Raw genomic sequence first — 21,731 nt, 5'->3', positions numbered from 1 at the left:
AAAACAACTATTTTTGTTTCTATCCTCTAGTTTTCTCTTAAAATTAAATGCCAGAGACAGAGAGAGAGAGAGAGACTAACCCCAGTGACCTAAGTAAAATATACAGGTGACAATTTGATGTGTCTGGAACTGCCACCAGGTTTGTCAGGAAAAGGAAGGAACGGAGGACCCGGCCAGTGCCTTTGGCAGGAGAGGGGCAGAGGGGGCAACACAAAGAACCACCCCCAAGCACGCCAGGCTCTGGGCCCTCTGTGCCTTCTGGAGGCTGCTCCTCCTTGAATGCCCCCCTTTCATGAAGCAGGGGCCTTCCAAGAACTTAGAGGAAAGAACAGCTGCTCTAACTGGAAGGAGGGTCTATGATGTGGTCTAATCCATCTGCCCAGTTTCACAAACGGGTCATCATGACACTATAAGAATTGTAACTTAATATTTTCCTGAATTAATTAATTTATTTATTTTTCTTTCTATCTCTTTCTTTCTTTCTTTCTCTCTCTCTCTCTCTCTCTCTCTCTCTCTTTCTTTTTCTTTTCTTTCCTTCTTTTCACTGGTCTCACTCTCTCACCCAGCCTAGAGTGCAGTGGCATCATCATAGCTCACAGCAACCTCAAACTCCTGGGCTCCAGTGATCCCCCTGCCTCAGCCTCCCTAGTAGCTGGGACCACAGGCGTGTGCCACCATGCCCAGCTAATTTTTCTATTTTTTGTAGAAGCAGGGTCTCACTCTGGCTTAGGCTGATCTTGAACTCCTGGCCTCAAGCAATCCTCCTGCCTCAGCTTCCCAAAGTGCTAGGATTACAGGCGTGAGCCACCACACCCAGCCCCTGAACTTCTGATTCTTATGACCTTAATTTTAACTTCATCTTAGCATTGTTTTTTATTTAGTATTTTGCCAGATCTCTGATTTACAACTCTTCCTCCTCCTCATCAGCTCTCTCTCCCCATCCCCTCCCCTGCGCTCTGGCACTTTCTTCCTGAGGAAGCCTCAGCCCCTCCTCTTTTCTCTGTCACTGGTTCAGGACAGTCAGCTGCCCCCTCTGACCCTCTCCCAGTTCCCGAGTATTCAGAGTTCATGGGCTTATGACTCGGATGACTAAACTCGTGCTACACAAGTTCAACCCACAAACCTTTTTGATCTTGCTGAGTAACACAAATCATAGGGTTCTTTCTTATGCAATTAATCACCCTCAAAGCACAACATGGACCAGGGTTTTTGTACTTGAAAAGTGGTAGCTTTTGTCTAAAGAACTAGATCAGGCACTATTTCAGACATTGACTACGTGTATCTAAGGGGACTGCAGATTCAAGTGCCTTTGCAAAGGATTCTACATTATCACCGTGTCCACCATAAAGACATATTAAACATAGCATGTACTCTACTCACACGGCACCTTCCAGTCTCAAGAAGCTGTGAAGAAGAGAATTGTCCTGTAAAGCACCACTACCAATGGCATCCAATAATAACACTCACAGAAAGGTGAGGACGCATCCCAACAGTGAAGAGCATTTCCATTTTCACCTGAAGGGCAAAGGAAGTGTTTGGGCTGCAGGTGTAGGAGAAGAAAACTGTACAGTAAAACTGATAGCGTCTCCATGGTTCTTAGATTCAAATACTAAGAATAACGACTTGGTAAGTAAAAGTCCAGCATCCTAAGAGTTACGAGACTCTCTAAGCTTATATCGTCCAGCCTTGCTCCAGACACAAATTCCCCACGTGGTCGCCAGCAGAGCATCATGGAGCTTGAACAACTCCAGCAAGAGAAAACCCACCACTTTGCAGGAAGCTCTTCCGGGCTCTGTCTCCCTAACATTTCTAACCATTGAGCCGCCTGTGAGGCTGTGGTTATTAACTCAGTTGGGGGCATGAAGGGGTTACAGGTAAGGGATCCGAGGGCAGCCCACCCAGCTCTGACTCCCAGCCCATCACTTGGCAGCTATGCCACCATGAGCATTACTTCCCCAGGATGCTTCAGGGTCTTCAGGTGTTAAATAAACGGGGGACTACAATAATAACAATTCATAAGTTTTTTACATATATTAAATTATGTTATACAAATAAAGAACTTAAAATGGAGCCTTGCACGGAGTCAGTGCACAATAAATGTTAGCTATGACAATGATGTACCCTGCAACATCCCCTCCTCTTGGGATTGACTATCCCCAGCCCCATCAGCCATTCTGTGTAGCATGCAGTTCTAAAAATAGCTCCTCCTTTACAGTAAGATGCACAGAGATGGATGTAATATTCTCATGTGCCATAATGTGCCCCCAATTCAGTGGGAACAGTGCACGCCTTGTCTTGGACTGCACAATGGTGCCAGTGCTGCCCACGATTGCTTTATCTGTCTGGCTGCTGAACCTCCTCACTGGTCCTTATCAGCCTTATAGGCATCTAAAACTACCAGGTCTTGTCTTCATAAAAACTGCTCACAAAACACGTCTTTCCAACCTGTATTTGTGTAATTTATCTTGGGGTCATAAATACATTTATATCTATTAAACTAAATTCTCAATCTGGGATCTTTATTCCAGCCTATAGCAACACATTTGTATTCTTGTTTTATTATTCAGTCTTTCCTAATTCTGTGTCATGTGCAATATTTGAAAAACATGCTTTAGTTGTATTCAAATGATTGACAAAAATGTTATCCAAACAGATCCAAAGATACAGCCCTATGGCAGGCACATCCCTGGAGACCTCCAACTAATAAAAGATTTTTCTTGAATGTTTGATTTATGACTCTACCTAACTCTATGATCATTATCCCTGCCTTTTTCCATCTTGTTCATAAAGACATCATGCTAAAATCAATACATGCCTTTTCTATTTCCATTCCTTGTGGGTAAAACATTAGTCAATCTGGAAGCGTTTCTTCTTAGAGAAAGGTAGTAGCTTTACATAATCATAGGATATATCACTAGCCCCTACCATTGTGTCCCAGCGCTCACAGCATAGCTACTGGGCTTGTCACAGGAGTTTGTTGAATTGAGTTGATACAAATACAGTGGGATTGACAGATAATATGGAAGGGGACCTGAACTAGAAGGAACTGGGACCAGGCAGTTGGGTGTGGCACATGTGCTAACCAAATTCCATTAAAGTTTCATTTTCTTTTCTGTGGAAGACAGTGGTTAGAATTTGATGCTATAGAGGCTGGGCTCAGGGCAGTCACCCCAGGCTAAGTCATTACAAATGCAAGTTACTTGCAAGGCTTTTCCAGGGACTACTTCTGTGGCTGCCCCCGCAGCTGCCCAGGGAGTGAGGGATCACCCAGGGGTGTGGCACCTGCTCCCCAAAGGGAGCCAGAGGTTCATACAAAGAGAAAGAAGAGGTACTGGGTGTGGGGTTTGGGCTCTATACGAGCCTCAGGGAAGCTGAAGGCTTATCATACTGACAGGGAGAATGGAGATGGTACTCTTCGCCTTGCTCTGCCATCCCTCCCTTGGCTTGGGGGCTGTGGACAGGGACCTGTGGTTGACCAGAAACTGTCAGTCCTCACAGAGTCCCTCTCCCCAGGGCTTACAAGCACAAGGCAGAGAAGATGACCAGAGGAGAAATCAGGGGAAGAAAAGGCAATCGGTGAGACAGAGGAAAGTGAGAGGAATGCTTAAAATCCATGGTGACTGTGGTCATTCTATCTGATTCTTTATTCAAACACTCTCTTAGGAAAGCATCTAGAACTGACCACACAGGTGCTGGCAGTAGAAGGAGCATAGAACCAAAAACCTGGTCCTGGGAGTATTAACCCCATCCGGCCTGAGTTTCCTCCTCTGTAAAATGAGGGCTGTGGAGAACCAGCTAGGGGATCTCTGTGACCTCCTCAAACCCTGAAATCTGAAGCACTGGAGTGTTCCACTCTGAAGGGTCAAGAAAGTGGTAGAAATCAGGAGGGTGTGGAGATCGTGGTCAGGCATCAATGCACAGACCCATCTGCATCCTTGGAACATCCTGAAGCCAAGAAGGGCAAAGCACTGTCTGCCCTGGATAGAAGAAACTCCAGGCCATCAGTAGTCCCGGTACTCAGGAGGCTGAGGCAGGAGGATTACTTGAGTCCAAGAGTTTGAGGCTGCAGTGACCAATGATCATGCCACTGCACTCCAACCTGAGCAACAGAGCAAGACCTCATGATGTAGAAGAAGGAGGAGGAAGAGGAGGAGAAGGAGGAGAAGGAGGAGGAGGAGGAGGAGAGAGAGGAGGAGGAGGAGGGAGAGAAGTAGGAGGGGAAGAGGGAGAAGAGAGAGAAGGGGGAACATGGGGAAGAAGGAGGAGGGGGAGGAATTCCAGAAAATGACCTCAAGGTTGGTCCTTTCCAAAGAGAACAATCTACACACTGGAGGCTAATTTCTCAGATCCTGGATCTCAGCAGTCAACATCTGAGAAAGATTTTCCTGAAGCTGCTACCTCCAATTCTGAAATCATGCCATGTTTCAGACTGGGGCCGGGACAGCAGCAAACCTGCAAACCCTCAGAGCAGAAGGTGGGCAAGGAAGGAAAAGAGCATCTGGGCACAGTCCAGTTCTCAGCAGTCGTGATAAGTCAAGAACTGAAGGAAGGAAACTCCAAACGCATGGGGAAAGAATGGGTGTATGCTGTATTTCCAGGGCCAGGCTGTACTGTGTGTTCTGGCACACTTTTCCTGACAAAAAGCCAATGTTCTCACCACATAAATACCAGTCGACATTAATAACAATAGCATATGAGACCATAATGTGTAAAGATGCCAGATTGCATGCAAATGGGCTGGAAATACCTTGGAGAGTTTCACAGAAATAAGACAAAGAGCAAAGCAACTCTGCCAAAGGAGACCGAGAGCAAATTCTTCCAAGATGGTGAGAGGGAGGGAGCAAGCAGCTCATAAATACAAGCCTCTGAAAACGGGGTGCGCTTGCCTCAAACCTACTCAGTATCTGCGGCTCGGCTCCGCGCCCCCCACAGGAAAGCAGCCTCCGGTGTCTGCTTGTGTGAGGCGCCCTGAGTGCTGATGCCTGAGGTGTCACCGCCATCAAGTGGAACCACGGGGTATGGCAGCCGTGGACAGCCTGAGCGTTAGGGGACAGGCAGAGAGGGACACGGTCTGTTTTGCACTGACAGGGAAAGATGAGAAAAAGGCTGCTGGGTTTTGTTTCATCATCACCCATTTAGCTCAAAGGCGATGCCACTTTGGTTCCCGAGCATCCGTCAACTGGCAGCACGCCAGGGCCGGCTGGGCCACATCTGCACACTCTACTTCAGCCCAGATGGAGATGGCGGCACTTCTAGCAAGGTCTTCGACATCGGAATCCTCTTCTCCAATACAATGACTCTCAGGGGCCAAACGTCTGGCCCCTGAGAGGTCTACACTTAAACAAAAGAGCTTATCTATGTGCAGAAGGTGTGAGACCTGAGGACGAGTCAACAAGCACGAGGGTGACAAGTGCTGCTCACAGGGGAACGTTCTGCCGCCTGGCAAGAAGGATCATTCAGGGAGATGACGGCCCCCCCGAACTCCTGAGACCGCTTTATTGCTTAGAAGAGGAACAGGTGTGCAGAGGCAGATGCCACTTCTAGGTCCTCTACGGCGTTTGAAGAGTCTGACGTAAGCAAGGCAGCCGGGGGGCGACAAAGGCCCGGCAGATCCTTTTCCCTAAAAAGAAACCAGATCCAGAGCGTTTTGTGGTTTTTCCTTTCGCGCCGCTGCCTTTGCTTGGTTGGCGGGACGAAGACCAGAGAAGGAAAGAGGGAAGGGAGTGTGGATTTCTTGAGCATCTACGCTATGACGGAACACATGTGAAACCATGTTTTCTCCTCACAGCAAACCTCACTGGGCCATGCCCCTTGGGAAAGACTAGAATAGTCTAGAGGGATCCATATCATTATTTATCATTCTCCCTTTTCAGGACAAAACTAGGCTACTGTGAGTGCAAACCCTACCAAGCAAACCTTGAGGGACGTAAACACCCCTAACTCAGCGTGTCCTCCGTTCACCTCTGCCCCACGCTGCTTCTTCCTTTTGATGACAAGCAGTGTCCGGCTCTCAGGAGGGAACTCCCAGCTCAGCTATGAATTTTTACATCCTGTTCAGTTTCTGTGCATAGCAATTCTTTTTTTTCCACCACCAAAGAGAGATTTCCTTTTGCTCTGACCCACAGAGCTGTTGCTTGGATTAAGTACATATTAATAATAATTGTTTGGTATCATGTCTTTGCCAAGAGATGCTGTGAACTAATTCTGTTAAATACAAAGGGATTTGGGTTTGTCCTCTCCTATAATTAAACCTTGGGCGAAACATGAAACTGGCTCTGAGGTCCCTTCCCTGTCTTTCTTGGGCTGCCAAACCCCATTCCAAGGCTGCCACTCCTCTGCCTGCCTGGAGCAAAACCTCGGAACCCATGACCGACAACCCTGGCTGTCTCACCGTTGACAGCTTCGAAAACTGTCAGGGGACACACACTTGTCTTAGATGTCACAAGAAGGAGAGACACACAGAGAAGGGCCAAATGCAAACCAGGGGAACTGAGCCTTGAACTTCAGCTCGAACATGTAGCCCCCAAGGCAGGCCGTGGTCTCCCCCCTTGGTGCCTAACACCCAACACTTGTACTGCTGCCACCACCACGACAGAGTTGCCACCACATCTTTATTGCAAATCCAGGGGAGTAACTGATTACACCAGGAACACTCCTCCATTAGTAGACGATGCCTGCTTACAGAATGCAGGAGATAAATACAGTGTGAATCTATGTACAGAGGCTGCGGAACAAGGAGAAGGGAGGAGGGCAGGGATTTACAGCAAGAACAGCGCACAAATTCTCCTGGCCAGGAGCAGGTGGGCCTGTCCTCGCTAGTGAGGTCTGCAGGAAGAACTCCTGGTAAAGTCCATGGAGAAGATCAAGTCTGGAGTTGGTGCAAGAAGAGAGGGGTGACCTGTGAACTGTGCTGGGGAGCTGCAGGGCCCTTCCAAAGACTAGTCAGGGCCACAGAGATGAGTACGTTTAGGGTGACCTTTAGCCTCTCCTGCCCAGGCAAGAGGGCGAGGGGAGGGACAGTGCCAGGAAGTTGGTTTCCAGTGTAGATTTAGGCAGGCTGGGCTGAGACCGGCCTTTGCTGGTTTTGCTCAGACCTGCAGTTCTGCTCTGGGACAAACGATCCTCACGAAGCCCACCTTGGGTTAGAGAAGTTGGCCCCTAAAGCTGAGCGAGCCGGTGTGTGGTCACATGACCAGACCTTTCGTCCCATGTAAAATGACAGGAATAGCGAGTCTAACCCTGAGCTGCCTGAGATGCCCACTTAACAGATGTGTCCTAAGCATGAGACAAAGGAAAAATACTATGATGCCGCTAAGAACCCAAGCAGTATTAGCCCACATCTGCCTAGTGTGGGAAGACGGTGGTTGAGGCTGGGGAGGGGCAGCTGTTCCCATAGCGTTCTGCACAGTTTTCTTAGAAGACTCGAGATCTGGCCCACATCCCTTTGAGCTCCCGGCTGGGTCTTCCGCCTGGCTGTGTTCAGCCCACTCTCCGGAGCAGAGCTAACTGTCCTCTTTCCTTCCTTCGTAGTTGTTGTAAGGGCTGGCCGGCGCCTGGGCCCGTGGGATGGAGAAATCCTTTTGGGGAGCCCGATTCTGAAAAGGAAGCAACCATATCATTAAAGCCCCCCAGTTCCCAGTCATTTCAGCAGATCTGCGGTCTGGGCAGGAGGCTAATTCCCTTCCCCTCTCCCAAGCCCTCCCCTAACTCCTCCCTGTGCACCTGTTCTGGCCCCCCAGCCCCAGGGGGACAGATTACAGGGAAAAACACCAGGCATCCTCTGAAGGTGGCCAATTAGGGGCCATCACAATGGTGACATCATCTGTTCCCAAAGGACAAACATTGCTGGGGCTGATGCCACTGATGAGAAGGAGGAAGAGACCATTTACCTGTAGCTGAAAGTGGGTGGAATAGGGGGCGTAGAGCGTGTCCCCCACCTCTTCAAGACCTGAAACAGGGAGAGGAGAAATTAAAGAATTAGGGGCGCCCACCTGCACTCACTCCGTTGTACCTCTTCTCTGTATGACGTCTTGTCTGTTTAACTACCTCTCTCCAGTCGACTTGAAGTTTATTGCAGGGAGGGACTATGTCCTCAAGCCCAGGACAAAGTAAGCACAATACTGGTTGAATAAATGAATAACTATGATCACCAGGGAAACCCCTTTCTAAAACTTCACCAAAGCCCCACCATATCCTAGGACCTTCAAAAGCACATTTGAAAAGTCATAAAAAACAAAAACAGGCCGGGCGCGGTGGCTCACGCCTGTAATCCTAGCACTCTGGGAGGCCGAGGTGGGCGGATCATTTGAGCTCAGGAGTTCGAGACCAGCCTGAGCAAGAGCGAGACCCCATCTCTACTAAAAATAGAAAGAAATTATATGGACAGCTAAAAATATATATAGAAAAAAATTAGCCGGGCATGGTGGTGCATGCCTGTAGTCCCAGCTACTCGGGAGGCTGAGACAGGAGGATCCCTTGAGCTCAGGAGTTTGAGGTTGCTGTGAGCTAGGCTGACGCCACGGCACTCACTCTAGCCTGGGCAACAGAGTGAAACTCTGTCTCAAAAAAAAAAAACAAACAAACAAAAACAGTCTTTTCAGATGTAGATCTGGTCACAGGTGTACTCAGAGTGAACCTCACTGGAGATTTACCTACTTCCTTAACTGCCTGACAAGGAAAACATATATATTCATATCACTGTCTTTGGGAAGGGGCAGAATTTAGGGGCCACTGTTTTGTGTGCATTTTGGGAAAATCAGAAGGTTTTAAACTTGGGAACAGAAAGGTAAACACACACAATCATCATGAATGCAATTTAAGGTAATTCATTTATTTCCCACCAAACTTCCCTCCCTTCAGGCCTCCCAGTGCCCAGGAAAGGGCCCCAGCTGCGTGAGAAGCACCAGGAAGTGTTACCCTCAGGCTCTAAGAGCAGAGAACAGACTTCCTGTCAGCTGGAGCCTAGAACCTGGCCTGGGCGTCCCTCGCTCCTGGCCCAGAACTTTCCACCTCCTGTGATTAGACTCAGAGACCAACATAAACCCTGGAGACCAAGGAATAGATCCCTCTGGACAACGGGCAGTTTCTGGCTCTCAGTTTAGCATTTTTTTTTTTTTACAAGAACAACACTGGAACACCTGGCTTTACAACTCCAGGCAAGAGGGAAATCATTTGACTCTTTTATGTCAGTTATGATCTCTTCCCTCCCATGGGCCCAGAGACACGCAATAAAATGTGGCTCTCGGTGCTAAACCAGATGGTCATGATAAAAGGGCTTTCTCCCTTCTCTGCCCTGTCATCATTGCAGGAAATCATGGCTTGACGTTAGGCACTCAAATCTACAAAGCTCCCCATTTCTGGAAGGAATGCCTAGTTATCTTTTGTAAAGAACATGATCTCACCTACTTATCACTAGATATCGCCAGAATTTTTCTAGTCACTCTTTTTCGATTTCTTTGCTCCGTCTTGTTTTGATTGAGAGGAACCTCCCTGGTGTTCCACCCTACTGGAAATTACACCACAGACCAGGAGAGGTGGGGAGGGGCCTCCCCTGTCTGTTCCATGAGTAGAAAGTACTAAATTAAGATTCCAGAGGCCAGCTTCTGGTTCTACTCATCTCTAACTGGCTGGATGATTTTAAGCAAGACCTGAGCCTTGGGGAACTTGTCTATTCTATCAGGGGTACAATCTGGAAAATCTTGCATGTTCCCTATAGTTATAATATCCTATGATTCTCTCTCATCTTTCTACATGGGGTTCTTCCCCCAACCAGGCTTCATACCTTGGGTGATTTCCTCTTGAGAGTAGGCTCTGTTCTCTACACCATAGCTCTTCTTCATGAGTTGTGGTTTACAAAAAGCATCCTCGACAGGGTAATCCATGGGGTTTCGTTGCTTTGTGAGCAGCTGAAACTCGGGTATCACATAAGCCAACAGGAAAACCCAGCCATTGGCCACCAAGGCAGAGCTGAGGATGGTGTCATCCCACTTTTCCTCGATGGCAGGAATCAAGAGCAGGACAATCCATACCACCCAGATGGCCGCAGAGAGGAGCGTGGTGAGGCAGATGTGGGCCCCGTGTCTCTTCCAGCCAGTGAAGGATCCACAGAAGGCGAAGGAGGACATGAAGAAGGTCAGCGCCATCAAGAGGAGGACATAGATGAGCAGCAGGACAAAGTCTTCATTGCGACGAGGAGCAGAAAGCTCAGCAAAGACATTGACATTGGTCCTGTTCATGGTCAGGACGACATATTCAACAGCAATGACGTCCTGTACCAGGCTGAAGCCCACTACCAGGCCCAGAGTCACCAGCATGGAGAGGGGCTTCCTTCCACGGACTAGCTTTGTCAAGTTGACAGCATGAGCCAGGAGGCAAGAGAAGCAGATGGAGAAGAGGATCCCAAAGAGGAAGAAGCGTGTGGGCCCTGTGCCCCCATCCAGTCTGATGATGAAGGCAAAGGTGAGGCCAAAGACCCCCAGCACACCCAGGAGGAAGAGGAACTGGGTGGGGAGCATTTTCCGCCTGCTGGAGTCCTGCACCTTGCAGACGAGGGCCAGGAGAGCGAGCATGAAGGCCACCGAGGTCACAGCCCCAACTGCAGCCAACGTTTCTAGGACGATGCCCCAACTCTCACCAGTATCACAAAGTCTGTGGTACCTGGGGTCCAAGCTTTGGCGGCAACTACTGGGAGCCGTCGTCGCCGTCGTCGTAGCCATTTCCGTCCTGCAGGAAAGTAGGGAGGGGGAGGGTGGTGAATCTCTTAGAACAGTCCTCAGACACAGAGGACTAAAAAAGGATTTGGGAAACATTTTGTATGTTTTGCCCTTGACCTTACTACGCTAGATAAAGCCACTAACTTTTCCCTACCTCTCGTGGCAACTTCTAAGGATTGATGAAGGGAAGGAACAAAGCTCCTATTTCCCTCCCCACAATTTAACTGTATTAATATTTACCTTGAAGCCAGAGGGCCTAATGCTCTGAGAAGGTGTTTCAGAGCCTAATTTCAAAAGACATAAAAATACAAATAAACTGCCAGGGCTCCTGGTATTTTGGGGTAGTGTTTTCTTAGGAATTAGTGATTGCGGACTAATCCGATCTTACAGTTAACACTTTAATCGTAATTTAGCAGTGTCGAGTTTGCTCTACCTTTGACCCCTTGGGTTGTAAGCATCCCATTCTCTCATGGAGGAGAGGAGTTACCCCAACTGCAGATTGTTCTACAAAGAACAAACATTCACTTCTAAGCTGCTGGATGCTCTTCTTAGGCTCCGGGGTCTCTTGTTAGAAGGGATTTTTTTTTTTTTTTTCCTCCTCCTAAGATTTTTAAACATGGCTCTACCAATTCCAAAAAGTTATGTAAGGAGTCTTCCCTGTCATAACCAGCTCTAAATTAGCCACCTGTAAGGAAGGAAGTCCTGGATGATATAAAAACAGCAGGTAATCTAGCAAAAACTATTACTAATAGCTAACACGTTCTGGGTTTTTTGTTTTTTTGTTTTTTTTTTTGAGACAGAGTCTCACTCTGTTGCCCAGGCTAGAGTGCCATGGCATCAGCCTAGCTCACAGCAACCCCAAACTCCTGGGCTCAAGCGATCCTTCTGCCTCAGCCTCCCAAGTAGCTGGGACTACAGGCATGTGCCACCACACCTGGCTAATTTTTTCTATATATTTCTAGTTGTCCAGCTAATTTCTTTCTATTTTTTTAGTAGAGACAGGGTCTTGCTCTTGCTCAGGCTGGTCTCGAACTCCTGAGCTCAAACGATCCGCCCACCTTGGCCTCCCGGAGTGCTAGGATTACAGGCATGAGCCACCGCGCCCAGCTCCACGTTCATTTTTTTTTTTTTACTATGGGTCAAATTTTTATCTCTAATCATCATATATAGATACATAGATTAGTTTACTTTCATAGCAACCCTAAGAGGTAAAAATTATTAGCCCTATTTTACAGATGAGGAAACTGAGGCAGAGAGGGGTCAAGTTACTTGCCCAACATCATACAGCCAGGAAATGGCAGAGCAAGGATTTGAATCCAGGTTGTCTGGCTCCAGGACCCATGCTCTCCATGACTCGAGGTATCACCTCTCCAGTGAATTCTAGCTGGCCTTAAAATGCAATCTGAGGTCTCTTCTCTCTCTCTCCCCACCCACCCCCCGCCCCCCACATCACGTGCTCCATTATGGGCCTATTCCACACTCTTAGTTCAGCCCAGGAAGGGTAGGAGCTCCCAGGTGATAGATGGTCCACAAAGCAGGTGATCTACTCATGCATTCTGGATAATCAGGAACTGACCGGAACTATAACAGGCTACTTCTGATATATCTGTCCTTATTTCTCAGGGGAAAGGCTTCTTTCTCTGCCCCCACAACCTCCATGTGAATTTTAGATCCAAATGTTTGCAACCTTCATGAAATCTAAATCCTAGGGATTCGGGGCATGAATGGGAAAATAAATTTGGAAATTGGAAAAGAGAAAGGAGTTTCCACATTTCCTCAAAATGGATGATTCTCAAATTCCCAACAATGTTGGGTAAGATATTGAAGTTCAACATTTCTAGACACAGCTATAGTCTAAACAGTTTCTCTGCAAACAATAAACTTTATCCGAATTATTTTACTGCTTATAAGTTTCTATCACACTATTCCTCATGTTTTATTGTATGCTGTTTGTGGATGGAATTTTTTTTCTTTAGTTTTTATTTTCCCTGACAGGGTTGCTCAGTTGATGGTGAGAGGTTCTGAATGGACCAGAAGAGAACTATGGCCTGGCAGGAAAGGGGCCAGAGTCAGTGGAGGGGAAGGCTCGCCAAGGCCACCTCCACACACAAGCTCAGGGAAAGTTCTCGCCTCCTCCAGTGCCAAATAGGATCAGAGAATGGGCAGCAAGAAATCAGGAACAAGAGGAAGGGCTGGGAACCAGGAGCAGGAAAAGCTACAAAGTATCAGCTGAATCCTGCCTCTTTCCTTAGAGCAGAAAAACAACTCTCTGTTTCTTCACCAGATACCCACAGACACTTACAAACCACTGTGGGGTACTGGGCTCAACCCAGGCAAAAAAGAACACCTTCCCTTCTCCATCCTGTCTCTTCAAGATCACAAGGCAGAGAGCAGCACAGCAGGATACAAAATGAGCCATCGTTCACCATGGAAGGCAAATGAGCATTCTCCTCGATGTAGAGAGAACTCAAACACCTGCCTCCCTTAGAAATGCAAAATCATCTTTCCAATTCAATGAGCTAGCTGTCGTACCAAAATCATTTTATTCATATAGCAACTAGGACAAAATTATACATTGTATATGTATATATGCAATAATCACAGGTGCATATGTATATATGAATGCATACAATGTATATGTCAGAATATCGTGTGTGGTGTGTGAGAGTAACATAACCCCAGATATAGCTTAAATCTACCTTCCTGACTTTTTGATGAAATTTGGCTCTCCAAGCTGAACTTTATTTTGTATAGTCATTCATTCAACATGTATTTACTGAGTACCACCATGTACTGATCACGGTGCAAGGCACTCAGTGGTAAAGGGGAAAACAGACATATTCCCCACCAGAGTGGAGGAGACAGGTGGGTATCGTCTGCCACTGGGGCCACAGGCTTCTCACCACCTTTGCTCCCTGTGGATCTGACACCTGCACACTCTGCCCTCCTGGAAGCTGCCCCACAGCCATCCCCGCCACAAGCAGAACACAAGAGTGGGTACGTTCCACCTCTAAAGGGCGGTGCAGACAGGCGGAAAAAGAAGGCAAATGAGGTTCAGAAACAGGCCAACTCCTGAAATATAAGTACCCCAAGTCTGATCTGCTTTGCCTACAACGTCCACTCTCGGTGGTATGGGGAAGTGGAGGTAGAACACCGTGCATATGGAAGAGGAAGAACCTTGTCTCATTCCGGGGCAGCCCCGCCAAGGGAAAGGACCCAGGCCCTGTGCACTTCATTTCATTTCTCCACACCCTCTCCCATTACTCACAAGGGTGGTGTCTAGCAGGAAAGGTATTTTCTTCTTCCCTTAGTTCTCTCATTCTCCTCGCCCCTCCCTGCCAATTGCTCCTTCCCCACCCTGCAAGGTATTACTGTTTGTGGACAAGTGGCTGTGATCGTAAATACCTGATAATTACGAAGGACTTCCAACCCGGTAACTCTAAATCTTGACAGAGATTGATGAGGTTCTGGCCTAAAGGACAGGTCTGGTGCTAGACGGAGGGACAGTAAGGCAGACACTTGGACCTACAGGCCCCTCGCTTCTTGTGCAGCTGTGCGGGGGTCTCCTGGCACCCACAGACCGGATCCACCAAGATCAGTGGTAACAAATGTGGACAGAGGAGAAAACCAACTTCCCTGAAGTTCACCTCCCACCTCCTGATAATGCAGGGAGATGCAGAAACAGTCCCTGAAGTGCCTTCAAAATATTATTTAAAAAATAAGAAAACTTTTCAAAGTTTTTATTATAGACATTTTTATAATGAAGGTCTATGTATCCATCACTTGGTTTCAAAAATTATCACTACACGGCCAATTTTGCTTCCTCTATATTCCCCATCTTATTTACTAGATTATTTTTAAGCAAATCCCAGACATCATATAATTTTATCCATAAAAGCCTTAGTATGTCTCTCTAAAAGATGAAACCTCCTTCTTAACTACACCTAAGCTAACAATAATTTTTAATGTCAAATATCCAGTAAGGGTTCATATTTCCCAATTCTCTCACAAATGTCTTTTAAAAAAAAAAAAAAAACTTCTTAGCAAATATTTTTTATCTGGGTGACTAAGTTTTCTGGAAGTATCATTCTTAACTCACCACTATGAACCCTCCTCCACCCCCTCCCCAGCCTGACGGGGATTATGCAACACTTCTAAACGTCCTAAGCGCTTTGAATCTCATCAGAGGACAGTGACACTCGCCAGGGTGAGTAACAAGCATGTCTGCCTGAAAAGGTGCTGTGCTGCCCAGAGAATGCCTGGGTTGGGGACAGACACCAGGTGGCTGGAAGGGAAGGACAGAATGCTAAAACCCAAAAAGGATTTCTACAAAGCAGTGTTTGAGAAGGTCAAGGGAAGCGATCGGCATTTGAGAAGAGAACTGCCAGGAGCCGGAGCAACAGCTTGGGAGGAGAACTGAAGGGCTGGAGCGAGAAGGAGAAACGAGAATGAGACTCGTGGCTGTGTGGACTCATTTGTGACCACAGTCAGGGAAGGGAGACCTACGGTCCAAGCAAGAAAAGACTTGCTCCTACAGAGACCCAATGTGGGAGGACAGAAAGAACTTACTCTCAGCACAGAAAAGAAGGGGAGGTCTCATAGCTCGTTCTCACCCTGGATCAGACATGGATTTATGCACTTTACTCACTTAATCCTCAGGACAGCCTTATGATACAGCTCATATTATTATCCTTGTCCTACAATGGCAGCAACTGACTCACAAGCCAACTCACCCACAGTCCCAGAGTTAGTAAGTGGAAGGGCCAGGATTCCAACACAAATTCAAACTCCAAAGCCACAGTTTTTAACACTGCACAGCCCCTCTGTCCATTACGAATAACTTCCAGGCCAGGAAGGACATGCTGATTTGAAATCCAAGTGACATCAGCCTTGGTGGTGCCTTAACGCTTTGAGTGTGGGTTAAATCAGCTCAGGGCACAGTCTGTCCTTGTGAGTTGCTCCAAATGCACAGAGATGTGCATACCTCAAACTCCTGCACACAGCAAAGAGGAAAAGACAGTATGCTCAGGCTATGTGTGCTCCACCGCGGTGGACACGGCAGGAAAGGAGAGCCTTCATGAGAAGACAAGAAAGTGGTGCAGGTGGCCTCCCTAGGGGTCTCCCCACTGTGAACCCACGGCCGTAGCCCTAAAAGCTGACTTATGATCTACCACCAAGTTGAGAAATGGCTTAAGAAGTCCCTACGCCTCACTAGCAAACCCATCATCCAAGTCCTAGCAGTGCCACCCTTTTGATACCTCTTAAATATCTCTTAAATATGCCACTTCTCCCCCCACCTAAGTCAGGTCACCAGCCTCTCTCCCTGGACCCCTTCGGAAGCCTTACCTCTCGGTGTCCTGCCCTCCCCAAGCCTCCGCCTGCAGCTGGGGGAGGAGCCAGAGACCTGCGCACAAAGCGTCAGGCTCTGCACCCTCAGCCCTGCCGACCTCCCCAGCCTCAGGCCCTGCCACCCCCACCTACCCCTGCCCAATGGTAACTTCTTGTCACCCCTCCAAACAAGCCCCACTATCTCACTTCAAACGCACTGTCCCGTCTGCATGGAACACCCTCCCCCACCTCTGCATTCCCTGCCCCCTTCACTTGACTCAGTTTCCTTCTTCCAGGATGGTTGCCTTGATGCTCCAGTCTAGTGAGAGATCTCAGGCATTCCCAGACACCCTCAGCTTTTCCTACCCTGAGGGGTAGGCCCTGCCAGTGCCTGTGCGTGTGTAAGTCTGTCTCCCTCTAGACTGGACGGCTCTGTGCAGGCGGGGACTGAGTCGTTAGACATTCTCTCTCCAGCCGCCAGCCTAGCCTGACACCCGGCCAGTGCCTACCCAGAATGCACAAGGGAGCAGGTGTGCTGTGCTGGGTGGGTAGGAGTGGAGCTATCCGGGAATAGCAAGAGTCAAGGCCTCCTGAGAGTTCACGGGGCCATGCACTGCTGCATTTAATCCTCACAACAACCCTGGGATTATGTCCCTTTTCTACAACTGAGGAAACTGAGGCACAAAGAAATTAAATAACTTGCACAGAATTACATGGCTCTTAAAAGCGAAGTCCCTAGACGCTAGGTTGTGCACATGGACATGTGGGTCTGGTGCTCAGGAGCAGTTTGGGCTATAAGCACAGATTGACAGTTGTCAGCCCAGAGGTGGCATCTGAAGCCTTGAGAGAAGAAAAGATCACACAGGAAACCAAGGACAGATGCACAGGGAACACCACCTCATCTAAGTAGGGATCAGCAAAGGATGTTAACAAGAAATTGTCAGAAGTTTAGCAACAACAGCAACAACCAAAAAAAGCCCAGGTGGAGTCAAATACTGCAAGGGGAGCAAAGAAGAGTGGGCCTGGGAAGGGACCTTCGGATTCCGCAGTTAGGAAGCACTTCAGCTCCTTTGTCTGTTATGACAGATTCAGCCTCAATTTGAACTTCAAGCTCTTCTCCAATTAGTCCTCCCACCCACTGTCCCGTCCTTCCTCATGCCCACCTCCACCTCTATGCAAGGCAAGCAAGTCCTCCCACAGTACTGTATTTTCTCTCTGGAAGGGAATTTGGGTTCATTCATGATCTCGTATGAAGTCATGCTCTTTGCCTCAATACACGCATTATTCTAACCAGAAAGCTCCTCTCCCTCCTCTTCACAATCCATTTAACCAAGTTTTTCAAACTGAGCCCAAAACTTACCCTCTATCAAGAGTTTTCAAAATTATTGTTTTTATTAATCCCATCTCATTCTTCATAATTTTTACAGTTAAGTACTTCTTGGCACTCAAATTTTCCCATAGATATTTATATATTCTACATTAATATCAGCACTGACTAGCCTATTGGATAGCAAACTTCTTAGGAAAATAGAGTAATTCTTCTATTTGTTGGTATCCCCCTCAGCATGTGCTCTATGCAGTCATTGCTGAGCAAATGTTCTGGACTAAGACTGAATGCTGAATATTTACCCAAAGCGAGTTATTTATTAGCAAGTGTGAGTAATAGGGAGGAAAAATTTTTAAGATGAATATGAGCTGATGCTAATCCTCATATTTCTATTCAGGCTAAGCTCTTCTAAGGGAGAGTCCCACAGAAATTTCTCTGCCCTTGATAAAGGATTAGTTATGAATGGGAAGTGTCTACAGGGAAATCTCCAGGATCCCCTGTTCTGGGTAGCCATCCCAGTTCTGATGACATAAAAGTGATGCATCATGGCAACAACTTATGAATAACAGCTGAATAACATCACTGAATTGAGTTTCTATGCAGTAACTAAGAGAAACTAAATCATCATAGCACCCTTGGCAGATCAAAACACGTACAACAATAGCGTTTTTCTCATGTCTGCACTTTCAGGTAGTTTCCTGAGGGTATTACCAACTTCCTCTTATTCTAAACAAAGAATGTAGACTTTAGCTTAATGTGAACATAAAATAAAATACTGGAAATCTTTTTTTAAAATAAAGCTTAATATTTTGAGTGAAGCTTCCAAATATCTCTTAGGCCCAGAATTCTAAGAAATCAAATTTCCAGAAAATAGGAAAATAAAATGAAGTCCTCTACTGGCATACTATCTTAAAGCTCTCAAAGATCCCTTTATTTAAGTATTTTATTTCAATATATTAATTCATTGGATTCAACAAGTTTAAAGCTAAACTGATCATTTGTCCTCACAAGCTTGTGTTTCTAAACCCTGAGAATGGTCGAACCACCTACTCAGTTGCCTAGTAGATCTAAAACTACAATATATACTGTCTAATGGAGGAGAGGTTGAAGAAGAATAGACCATATGACTTAAAATTAAATGACAATAACAAGTAACTGTTATTACAATAAATGTAAATGGTAACTTTTTTGTTTTGAAAAAAAGACTAAATTAAACTAAACTATATTATACCTATAAGAACCTAACCAAAAACAAGGTATTCAGAAAGATTAAAAGCAAAAAGAAGGAAAAAAATAAAAATAAATGAACAAAGAAGAAATACTGATAGATAATATTTATTTACCAGGTATTATGTGTCAGACACAAAGCTAAATAGCTTGCTCAAGATAAAAGAATTAAGCAGGAATTGAGGTTTTAATATCGCAAAGTTGTAATCAAGGCAAAAAGATATTATATGATGGTCCAAAAAGTTTGTTTTATAATAGAGATACTCCACATGGAAGATAAAACCATCATAAACTTTTATGCACCTAATAATATAGCACCAAAATACATAAAACAAAAACTATTGGAAATATAAGGGGAAATACTATAGTTATATAAGACTTTAAGACTTCTTTATCAGTCTTTGGCAGATAAAATACACAAAATGAATAATAACATGGTGAACTTCTATAAATGTTCTATGGATACTTTAATGGAAATATTCTCTATCTTCATATCTTATTAGATCTCCATTATTAATCATATAATCAGATCCTCTATATCAGCAATCAGCAAACATTTTTTGTAAAGAGCCAGATAATAAGTAGTTTAGGCTTTGCAAGCCATACGTTTGTAGCATGCAAGCAACCATAGACAATATATACACAAATGAGCATTGCAGTGTTTCAGTAAAACTTTATTTACAAAAAGAGGCTCTAGGCCATATTTAGCCAATGGAGCAGTTTGCCATCCTTAACGTAGTTTGCTCTATATGATTGCTTCTATTTAAGTGGTCATGGAACATTTACCAAAAAAATGAGCATATTTAGAATATAAAGAAAAATCTGGAATTCTAAAATAAGAAATTTACAGACCATATATTTTGACCACAATGCAATAAAAATAGGAATAAAAGTAAAAACAAACACCCTGAACTACTCAGAAAGTCAAGGAGTCCTCAAGCAAAAACACTATTCGATTTTTTGTTTACTGTCCCACCGTATCATTTCCCCAGCTTCATCTGGATTTTAAATAGCAGTGGACCCAGAATGAGAAGAGTAAAATCACACAGCCAAAATTGTTCTCCATACCCTGTTATCTTCAATTACCACTACAGAATGAAATACAGTAAAGCAGGTTCTAAGGAGGACTCCCAAGGGGACACGTGCAGATACGGAGTGGCTGGAATCTAAACACAAGAAAGGAGCTTAGGGGCCTCCCTAAGATCCATCATAGGGAACTCGAGGCCCGGGCCCTGGCCTGATCAGAGTTTCTGCAGCGCCGGGAGGGGAACTCAGGCTTCCTGACTCAAGGTTGAGAGCTCTTCCCAGGCAACCAACGGTTCTGCTCATTCCATTCTGCGCTTGAAGCCCTCGCCTCCCCGTGCCCTTGGAGGAGCCACTTCTGTCTCCCGGGTGGCACCTCTCCTGACCCTTCCCCCCCCCATTCATTCCTGGTCCCCGTGGCACCCAGCACACAGACGTGGAGGCCGCAGTGCTGACCTCCAGCCTCACCCCTCTCGAGTCCCCAGCCCATCGTGTCTGAAGTGGCTAAGAAACTCCCCTTCAGGAATGAACTCGCTGAGGTATGTAACTGATGCAGCGGAACCTTCAACAGGTGGGGTGTTTACAAAAGCCTCTGTGGAGAACACCAGCCTGCAAAGATGTCAAGAATGAAGGCACTTCGAACTCCTCGATCCTGAGCAGGCTCCTTGCTAGCCTTTCCCATGGATGTTGAAGGGACCAATCTGAACAGCGTTCAGGCTGTTCCCAAGTCCCGTCTGTGGTTGGTGGTGGAAGGTGGGCTCTTAGCTACATTCAACTTCCATCTGCCCGGATTCCTGAGCAAATCAAGGAACACCAGAGTGGGGCCGACCACCCACCCGTCCAGAGGAAAGGGGTGGCTTCTGCACCTACGTTCCCACATTCAGAAAGGCGCTCTTCAGTATCTGGGTGAAGTAGCAGCTGTCACCGTCTCCCTCCTCCTGCTCCCACCCCTCGATTCCCACTCCCTCTCCACCCCCAGCGCCCCCCTTCCTCTGAGATCTTTCTCTTTCTCTTCTCTTCCCCCACAATGATCCCTGCCTGGTCGGATTCCACCTACTCGAAGTTCGTAGAATGTGTTTCAGCTGAAACTATTACCCTGATTATCTTTTTGCTCTCTACCCCTATCTTAGCCTGGGAGGCCCAGAAAAAAAAACTTCCAAGTTGAGTTAAACTAGAGGAATCGTTCTCCTGGGTTCCCCCCCCCCCCCCCCCCCCCCGCTAGCCAGCTGTATTCCATTACTAGGATTTCGCTCCCCTTCTGCCCTGCCCCTCCCAATGCCCGGCTCTCCCTGGTGATTTAAATCTGGAGGCCCGGCGCGCTCTGGGCTCCGTCCACCTCACTTACCGCTGTGCCTGGGCTTTAGCCGTGAACTTGGAGCTGCTTCCCGCGCGTAAGAGGGCAGGCAGCACGCGAGCCCCTGGGTGCTGGGGGAGCCCTCGGGCTGCGATCCCGCCCTCGGCCTCCCCGCGCGGTTATAAAGGCGGGAGGGAGGGGGCGCGCCGGGGGTGAGCACTGGGACAGGGGCGGGAGGGGGGCGGGTCAGGGGAAAGGACACGCCCATTCCAGTTCCAGGGCACTTCATGCTGTTATGAAAATAAAGTCCCCGTGCCAGGGAATGAACCAGAAGCCTTCTGACGTCAGAGGCACAGTCACCCCTGAAATGGGCGGGGGGAGCCCACCTCGGAGGGACGCGCGCGCGGGCCGGTCCCAGGGCCAGGGCTGAAAGGCAGGGGCGGAGGAGACCGCTCCTCACGCCCCCTGCAGGCTGTCACCTCCCTGAGGGAGCCAGGTGTGCCTTCCCCGCCGAGGGCAAGGTCTTGCCAGCGAGGTTGTAGCAGCTCCGATGTTAATTCCAGGGGGACAAGCCAGCCTTTCTCCACTTTGACCCTTAGCTTAGCCTTTCTCTCCAGCACTGCCACCGGCCGGTGCGGGGTGGGTAGCCAGGCTTAGGGAAAATGAGGTGGCCACCCTCTCAGGGCTCCCCCGCTCAGCTTGTCGGACTGCGGGTCCGGTAAGCACCATTAGTGCTGCCCTGGAGCTGAGAGATCATTATCTCTCTACTTTCCTAACTACCTCTCCTGAAGCCGTGACAACGCAGGCTGATGGGAATGCG

General features: G+C 47.3%; 1 protein-coding gene across 1 annotated transcript; it reads right to left on the bottom strand.

Annotated features, from left to right (window-relative positions):
• Positions 1–6,607: 6,607 nt before the first annotated feature.
• On the bottom strand, positions 6,608–21,052 carry GPRC5A (G protein-coupled receptor class C group 5 member A). Its single transcript, XM_069490237.1, has 4 exons — positions 20,963–21,052; positions 9,782–10,722; positions 7,890–7,948; positions 6,608–7,595 (listed from the first exon to the last, which is right to left on the bottom strand). Exons 2-4 carry the CDS (start codon positions 10,713–10,715, stop codon positions 7,503–7,505), a joined length of 1,086 nt encoding a protein of 361 aa, XP_069346338.1. The 5' UTR covers positions 10,716–10,722; positions 20,963–21,052; the 3' UTR covers positions 6,608–7,502.
• Between the last annotated feature and the right edge of the window lie 679 nt (positions 21,053–21,731).

This window comes from Eulemur rufifrons, chromosome 16 (genome assembly GCF_041146395.1).
Source record: "Eulemur rufifrons isolate Redbay chromosome 16, OSU_ERuf_1, whole genome shotgun sequence".
NCBI classification, from domain to species: domain Eukaryota; kingdom Metazoa; phylum Chordata; class Mammalia; order Primates; family Lemuridae; genus Eulemur; species Eulemur rufifrons.
Note: the sequence above shows the minus strand (reverse complement) of the source record. Positions and strands in the feature narration are given on the sequence as shown.